This window comes from Oncorhynchus kisutch, linkage group LG1, assembly GCF_002021735.2.
Source record: "Oncorhynchus kisutch isolate 150728-3 linkage group LG1, Okis_V2, whole genome shotgun sequence".
In the NCBI taxonomy this organism is placed as follows: domain Eukaryota; kingdom Metazoa; phylum Chordata; class Actinopteri; order Salmoniformes; family Salmonidae; genus Oncorhynchus; species Oncorhynchus kisutch.
Genome location: NC_034174.2, coordinates 24799089 through 24808427, shown reverse-complemented (window position 1 = coordinate 24808427; position 9339 = coordinate 24799089). Strand labels below are relative to the sequence as shown.

Sequence of the window (9339 nt, the reverse complement as noted above, 5' to 3'; positions counted from 1 at the left end):
TTAGAAATGATCGTTTTCTTTAGTGAACAAGGTGTATTGAGAAATACACTCACTGCCTGCTTGAGAGCTGTGTTAACAGACCCTTAAAATAAGGTGTGATGTCTGCAATGTATGCACAGACATTAATGACCAGGAGGTTACAATTAGCCTTAGAAATGACTGGGTGGGCTCCAGGCAGAGGTTGCACCTTTACCACAGATCCAAGATCAGCTTTCACTACCCCAATTTCACTCGTCGCCAAACACAGACCCTAGATCATGATGAATGTGAATGAGGATGCAGCCCTCCGGCAGAAGATAATAGGTGGGTGGGGAGTGATGTAGAAGATAATGAGGTAGAAACATACGACTGGCTCAGAAGATGAGCTCCAGGTATATAGAACACTATAAAACTCTCCCTGTGGTCGCAGGCACTAACTGTGTGTTCACAAAGCTAGGACATGGGGCATTCTCTTTGAGCTCCAACAGACAGAGGTTTGGTGGTGAATAAATCGAACACACTTAAAAAATGATCTTTACCTTTTTAAAAACCACAACACATTTTCACCTAACATTACAATATTTTCAAGGGACATAATCAATAATCAACTCTTCGTAAAAAAACATGACAAAAAAGAATATAAACAACTTCTCAAAACACCAGTTTACATACATTTCTCTATGTCACAATAAACAGTTTATGACCTTAAGTTTGAAATAAAATATATAGTGATTCTTTGATGTTTATATCTCATTTCTCCCTTGTTTTGCAAAAGCACCATTGTAAGTACAAGTTAATGGCTAGTTGAGTTGTGTTTGTTCCAAGTGAGGTATGGTTGAGCATAGCATATTTTCACATGTGTATTGAGCACTGGTCATCGCACCAAAATAAACTATTTACAAAAGCGAATATATAGACATATCTAACATGACATAAATACACTCACATCAAGCACCTTTTGAGCGGTGGGCCTTGGACCTACTGGTTGGGCCGGGTTCTTATGTCTGTGCTAGTAAAAAGGAAGGAATCTGGGTCAAGACTTCAAGCTGTGGTAAAATGACTATTATCCAGAAGAATCACATAATTGATAAAATAATACAGTTATCACTTTATTCTACAGTCCTATTTCAGCTGGTGTTGACTTAGTCTTAACTGAGAAACACTATTGTTTCTTTTTAAGAATTTAGCATAATTGGTAACTACCCGGCACTTACATTACTAAACAGTAATCATTAGGTCATTATCATGTAATTACCATTTACAATAACATTTCTGAATAAATAGCAGGTAAATAGTGGACTGTAAAATAAGGTGTAAACAGACGATGATGAGTAAATTCTCTATAAAACCTGCATGTGCCTTAAAGGGGCAATCTGTGATTGCTACATCCATTTAAAAAAATGTTTTTTGTCATTCTATATAGCCATTGATTCTTGAAGAACATCATTTATATTAACTAAGAAACGTAGTTTAACTGTCTAATCCCATCAGAACCCAAAATATAACCTTTATTTACTTCTTTGTTCGTAAACAATGTAATTGTAAACAAAACACTGTATAACCTCAAAACATGGTTAAAACGATCATTTTCATGTCATGGATGGTCAGTCCTTGCATCCATAGCTCTGTCTATGCAATTAAGAGTGGTTACATTTATCCAGCCCCACCCCTTAGATGTTTACCGAAACAGAGTTGGGGGGGGGGGGGGGTTGTTATTGTTTGAACTGCATATTACACACTTTAAGACAAATGACATGTTTACAGTTATGATGGTCAATAAAGCTTTAGCATCAGAATGATGTATCCATCTCTAGAGTACATAAAAACTCAAAAAGAGTATGAATAGCACTCGAGTATATGTCCATTCTTTCTTTGGGTGTTAACAAAAAACAAACAATGCATCTTAAACTCCTGATATACAAAAACGTTGATCAATATTTGCATATGAACAACGAATGACTAAGTGTGCGAATACAAAGAGCAATAACAGAAACGTTGGATGTCAATTCTATATACATAGGAAACAAAGAAGAAAATCTCTTAAGTAATAAATTATCTTTTAAATCAATATTTTACAAACTAGCTTTGATTCTGATACAAACTGATCCTGAATTTTTAACACTAAGACTGATAACAGAGAAAGTGTTATGGTCACAACTGTCAATTAAGCTTTTCATATGTTGTACTTTTTGGTGTGTTGTGTGTATTGTGTGTGTGTCCTGTCTCTTATGTGGAACAGAAATCAATTCCCAACTGTCTCTAGAAGGATGACAAGTCTCTGGTGCCAAGGGAAGGGTAACAGTGAAATGAAAAGTGGAGTTTCCAGCATGTAAGCGCTACAGAAACAACCTGCTCTCTCAGGTTTGATTGTTTGTTTGTCAAACTCTGTGTGTAGTGAAATGAGAGGACTTTTAAAAAAGATGGCGGAAGAAAATGTGTATATTTACGAGCGTACCAAGCTCCATGGGTCTGTGCTCCAATGGGGGTTAGACGGGCACGCATGAGTATTGCACTGCTCACGGTCGGGCGGTTTTTCTAGAATCTCACAGCTCAGATCGTTAAAGCGTTCTCCGTTGGGCCTCTGACACGCCACCAGCCGTGTCTTTATTCCTCCACCACACGGCTTGGTACACTGCAGGACAGAGCAGGTGAAAGAATAGTGTGTAAACAGAGTCAGGACAGTTGATTCACTCCCTTGTCACAATACAGTTATCTATTACCTCTGACTTTTAACCTCTTTCAGCTAAGGGGCACTATTTTTATGTTTGGAAAAATAACGTTCCCAATGTAAACGGCCTATTTCTCAGGCAAATATGCTAGAATATGCATATAATTGACAGATTAGGATAGAAAACACACTAACGTTTCCAAAACTGTCAAAATATTGTTTGTGAGTATAACAGAACTGATATTGCAGGCGAAACCTGAGGAAAATCAAACCCGGAAGTGGCTTCTATTTTGAAAGCTCCATGTTCCATAGCCTGCCTTCACTCCATTTAAAGGGATATCAACCAGATTCATTTTCCTATCGCTTCCTCAAGGTGTCAGTCTTTAGACATAGTTTCAGACTTTTATTTTGAAAAATGAGCGAGAAAGATAACATCGCGTCAGGTGTTCGCATGAGTTTTGCAAGCTTTGCTTGCAATGAGCTTGAGGCTATAATTACGCTCCCGGATACGGGATTGCTTGTCGCAACAGGTTAAAAACAACCTGAGGATTGATTATAAAAAACGTTTGACATGTTTCTGTGGACATTACGGATACTATTTGGAATTTTCGTCTGCGTTGTCGTGACCGCTCGAGCCTGTGGATTTCTGAACATAACGCGCCAAACAAACTGAGGTATTTTGGATATAAAAATAATCTTTATGGAACAAAAGGAACATTTATTGTGTAACTGGGAATTTCGTGAGTGAAAACATCCGAAGATCATCAAAGGTAAGCAATGAATTTGATTGCTTTTCTGATTTTCGTGACCAAGCTACTGTGATGCTAGGTGTTCATGTTTGTCTAGTGATCGACAAATTTACACAAACGCTTGGATTGCTTTCGCTGTAAAGCATATTTTCAAATTCTGACAAGACAGGTGGATTAACAAAGAGCTAAACTGTGTTTTGCTAAATTACACTTGTGATTTCATGAATATAAATATTTTTAGTAATATAATTTGAATGTGGCACTCTGCAATTCAGCGGTTGTTGATGACAATTATCCCGCTAATGGGATGGGTAGCGTCAAGAAGTTAACCCCTCACCTCCAGGTACATGATGACATACAGCCTTGCAAAGCAATTTCAGAAGAATGGACTTGTAGAATAATAACCGCTATGATAACGCCAAGGTTCATAACAAAGAGATGATGCATTCAAAGTGTGACTAAACCCCCTCAGTGTATCAGTGCTGTAGGATGGCTTGGGTTCTCTCACCTCTCCCCAGTTCCCATAGACCCACTGTGGACAGGGTCCGGACTCACAGGAGCGCTGCTCGATGGGTTTGGAGCGATCTTCACAGTTGTTGGCAGCATAACCATTCTCATCTTGGCACACCACCACACGCCTCTGGAAGCCGCCCGCACACGTGCTCGAGCACTGATGTCACAGGGAGAAGAACACAGAGTGAGACAAATGGTTCACACACTCTCACACGTACAGGTATGTATGCACTAACTCAGAGACAGGCAAGTAGACATTCAAACACTAATACACATACAGTGGGGCAAAAAAGTATTTAGTCAGCCACCAATTGTGCAAGTTCTCCCACTTAAAAAGATGAGAGAGGCCTGTAATTTTCATCATAGGTACACTTCAACTATGACAGACAAAATGAGAAAAGAAAACCAGAAAAATGACATTGTAGGATTTTTTATGAATTTATTTGCAAATTATGGTGGAAAATAAGTATTTGGTCACCTACAAACAAGCAAGATTTCTGGCTCTCACAGACCTGTAACTTCTTCTTTAAGAGGCTCCTCTGTCCTCCACTCGTTACCTGTATTAATGGCACCTGTTTGAACTTGTTATCAGTATAAAAGACACCTGTCCACAACCTCAAACAGTCACACTCCAAACTCCACTATGGCCAAGACCAAAAAGCTATCAAAGGACACCAGAAACAAAATGGTAGACCTGCACCAGGCTGGGAAGACTGAATCTGCAATAGGTAAGCAGCTTGGTTTGAAGAAATCAACTGTGGGAGCAATTATTAGGAAATGGAAGACATACAAGACCACTGATAATGTCCCTCGATCTGGGACTCTACGCAAGATCTCACCCCGTGGGGTCAAAATGATCACAAGAACGGTGAGCAAAAATCCCAGAACCACACGGGGGACCTAGTGAATAACCTGCAGAGAGCTGGGACCAAAGTAACAAAGCCTACCATCAGTAACACACTACGCCGCCAGGGACTCAAATCCTGCAGTGCCAGACGTGTCCCCCTGCTTAAGCCAGTACATGTCCAGGCCCGTCTGAAGTTTGCTAGAGAGCATTTGGATGATCCAGAAGAAGATTGGGAGAATGTCATATGGTCAGATGAAACCAAAATAGAACTTTTTGGTAAAAACTCAACTCGTCGTGTTTGGAGGACAAAGAATGCTGATTTGCATCCAAAGAACACCATACCTACTGTGAAGCATGGGAGTGGAAACATCATGCTTTGGGGCTGTTTTTCTGCAAAGGGACCAGGACGACTGATCCGTGTAAAGGAAAGAATGAATGGGGCCATGTATCGTGTGATTTTGAGTGAAAATCTCCTTCCATCAGCAAGGGCATTGAAGATGAAACGTGGCTGGGTCTTTCAGCATGACAATGATCCCAAACACACCGCCCGGGCAACAAAGGAGTGGCTTCGTAAGAAGCATTTCAAGGTCCTGGAGTGGCCTAGCCAGTCTCCAGATCTCAACCCCATAGAACATCTTTGGATGGAGTTGAAAGTCCGTGTTGCCCAGCAACAACCCCAAAACATCACTGCTCTAGAGGAGATCTGCATGGAGGAATGGGCCAAAATACCAGCAACAGTGTGTGAAAACCTTGTGAAGACTTACAGAAAACGTTTGACCTCTGTCATTGCCAACAAAGGGTATATAACAAAGTATTGAGATAAACTTTTGTTATTGACCAAATACTTATTTTCCACCATAATTTGCAAATAAATTCATTAAAAATCCTACAATGTGATTTTCTGGATTTCTTTTCCTCATTTTGTCTGTCATAGTTGAAGTGTACCTATGACGAAAATTACAGGCCTCTCTCATCTTTTTAAGTGGGAGAACTTGCACAATTGGTGGCTGACTAAATACTTTTTTGCCCCACTGTACGTACATTCATGAGCATGTATGGACACAATAACAAAAACATGTTCAAACACATCCATGCAAATGTATGGTGCTCATCTATGCACTCATAACTCACTGAGACAAGGGGATCCTGCAATAATACATTTACCCAGAGTCACAGTGTCACATATTGTAGACCTTTGCACATACAGACATCAGCTACAATGAAACAAGCGCACATATAAACACTCACTCACCATTAATAAATACAAACACACCAACCTACAGTATGTGAAAAAAGGTCCCCACTGACAGACAGTATACAAAACCACACATACATCTTTCTGGCAAGGGTCGGATTGACGGCAGAGACTATGTGCTTTGAGAAACTGGATGGATAATGTACTGCTATATTAAGACACATATCCTCAAGAAGAAACTCTTGCTATTTCCCATGATCCATTAAATAACACCAGCTATTTGGGGACACAGATTGTTGTGCAACTATAATAACCCAGTTTTTAATAACAGCTGTACAATAGGCTATTAACCGCAAAAGCCATCAGCACAACTCATTGACCTTAGTCAGGGGTTGGCAACTAGATTCAGCCGCGGGACAATTTTTGTTGGAGCAGATGGTCAGGGGCCCGGACCATAATTATAATAATTTATACACTGCAAATTGACCACAACTCGATTATATTTGAAAATAACAATAATTTCATACCTTGATAACATTGAGACACGATCATGTCATTTTTAAATTTCTTAGAATACTTAGGAACAGATTTCCTAAATTGAACACATTTTTAAGAATATTCCTGGTGATTTTAGTATTTTTTGACCAAAAACTAAAATCTATCCACTCCCCAAAAAATCTGTAAGATACTTTTAAAAATCCATCGGGCCACCTGTTGCCGACCCCTGATATAGGTTGTATGCATTAATTCAATGTTAAGGACCCTAGGACTGCAAGATGATTGTAAATGGTTAATAAGAAATTCACCGCTCCCCAGGGTCCTGTCCTCCATTGGTGGGCCTGGGTTCGTCCTCCGCTGCGCCCATCGGCAGCTGTGGGCAGGTTGTTGCGGACGCCCCCGCTGGGCGAGGGGAAGGGTCGAGAATCACTGGAGCGGAGAGCAGGGCACTGGGACATGGCACACTCCTGCTCTGTGGCTGGACGGTCGTCAGGGTCACACTCCACCACATCCACTATCTGGTCACTGAGATTCAAACACACCACCTGGCGAGTGGTCTTCCCCTGCCCGCAGGATACAGAGCACTGTACACACACACACACACACACACACACACACACACACACACACACACACACACACACACACACACACACACACACACAAACAATGCCGTGGCAGCTTAGGTCAGTGTCTTGTCGCTTTAAACATGGCTGACACAAACTGAAAGTGTAGTTACAGTACTTTAAGGGACCCAATTTGTCAGATCAGTGGAACTTTTAACAGGCACTGATCAGTGTAACTTTTAATATGCCTATGTACAAGCTAAAACTACAACACTGAGGCTGCTTTAAAAGTTGGGTCTCATAACGGTAGAACACAGTCATTAAACTTCATGAACTAACTGGCCCATCCATACGCCATGCCATTCTGTAGTTATCACCCCCTCCATCAGGTATAATTTCCGGTTCCATTCCATATCAGGAGTGTCTAAAGGGAACTTTCAGAGTCAGATCCGTCTCTTTCTCTGTGCTTCTGTTTGCTGTGGCCTTGGGCTGAGCTGCTTCCTGTCTGCCTGGAGGTCACTGAGTCGCTCTGGCATAAATAAGCAGTCAGGAAGACTCTCCCAGTCATAGGCTGTATATACAGTGGGGAGAACAAGTATTTGATACACTGCCGATTTTGCAGGTTTTCCTACTTACAGTACAAAGCATGTAGAGGTCTGTAATTTTTATCATAGGTACACTTCAACTGTGAGAGACGGAATCTAAAACAAAAATCCAGAAAATAAGTAATTCATTTGCATTTTATTGCATGACATAAGTATTTGATACATCAGAAAAGCAGAACTTAATATTTGGTACAGAAACCTTTGTTTGCAATTACAGAGATCATACATTTCTTATAGTTCTTGACCAGGTTTGCACACACTGCAGCAGGGATTTTGGCCCACTCCTCCATACAGACCTTCTCCAGATCCTTCTGGTTTCGGGGCTGTTGCTGGGCAATACGGACTTTCAGCTCCCTCCAAAGATATTCTATTGGGTTCAGGTCTGGAGACTGGCTAGGCCACTCCAGGACCTTGAGATGCTTCTTACGGAGCCACTCCTTAGTTGCCCTGGCTGTGTGTTTCGGGTCGTTGTCATGCTGGAAGACCCAGCCACGACCCATCTTCAATGCTCTTACTGAGGGAAGGAGGTTGTTGGCCAAGATCTCGCGATACAAGGCCCCATCCATCCTCCCCTCAATATGATGCAGTCGTCCTGTCCCCGTTGCAGAAAAACATCCCCAAAGAATGATGTTTCCACCTCCATGCTTCACAGTTGGGATGGTGTTCTTGGGGTTGTATTCATCCTTCTTCTTCCTCCAAACACGGCGAGTGGAGTTTAGACCAAAAAGCTATATTTTTGTCTCATCAGACCACATGACCTTCTTCCATTCCTCCTCTGGATCATCCAGATGGTCATTGGCAAACTTCAGACGGGCCTGGACATGCGCTGGCTTGAGCAGGGGGACCTTGCGTGCGCTGCAGAATTTTAATCCATGACGGCTTGGTGTGTTACTAAGGGTTTTCTTTGAGACTGTGGTCCCAGCTCTCTTCAGGTCATTGACCAGGTCCTGCCGTGTAGTTCTGGGCTGATCCCTCACCTTCCTCATGATCATTGATGCCCCACGAGGTGAGCTCTTGCATGGAGCCCCAGACCGAGGGTGATTGACCGTCATCTTGAACTTCTTCCATTTTCTAATAATTGTGCCAACAGTTGCTGCCTTCTCACCAAGCTGCTTGCCTATTGTCCTGTAGCCCATCCCAGCCTTGTGCAGGTCTACAATTTGATCCCTGATGTCCTTATACCCTCTCTGGTCTTGGCCATTGTGGAGAGGTTGGAGTCTGTTTGATTGAGTGTGTGGACAGGTGTCTTTTATACAGGTAACAAGTTCAAACAGGTGCAGTTAATACAGGTAATGAGTGGAGAACAGGGGGGCTTCTTAAAGAAAAACTAACAGGTCTGTGAGAGCCGGAATTCTTACTGGTTGGTAGGAGATCAAATACTTATGTCATGCAAAAAAATGCTAATTAATTACTTAAAAAAATGTTAGAATTTCCGTCTCTCACAGTTGAAGTGTACCTATGATAAAAATTACAGACCTCTATATGCTTTGTATGTAGGAAAACCTGCAAAATCGGCGTATCAAATACTTGTTCTCCCAACTGTATCTATCTATCTGTATGTGTGTGTGTGTGTGTGTGCATGGTGGCCATAGCTGCAGCAAGGTGGGAGTATGACTAGTGATCTCTGTCTGATGAGAAAAATCTGTAAACCACAAGGATCCTAGCCCCTCTCCACAGCCCGTCACTCAATCCTCCCTCTATCCCTCACAGGTCCCTCCA

At 41.7% G+C, this 9339-nt stretch overlaps 1 protein-coding gene across 1 annotated transcript in view; it reads right to left on the bottom strand.

Moving 5' to 3' along the window:
* Window positions 1-1541: 1541 nt before the first annotated feature.
* Window positions 1542-9339, bottom strand: part of adamts9 (ADAM metallopeptidase with thrombospondin type 1 motif, 9) — a 127170-nt gene continuing 119372 nt past the window's right edge. Inside the window, exons 26-28 of the mRNA XM_031833885.1 lie at window positions 6758-7033; window positions 3905-4066; window positions 1542-2611 (exon numbers count right to left, since the gene is read on the bottom strand). Of these exons, the coding sequence (XP_031689745.1) occupies window positions 2423-2611; window positions 3905-4066; window positions 6758-7033 (627 nt within the window). The 3' untranslated portion in view covers window positions 1542-2422. The remainder of the gene's footprint in view (window positions 2612-3904; window positions 4067-6757; window positions 7034-9339) is intronic.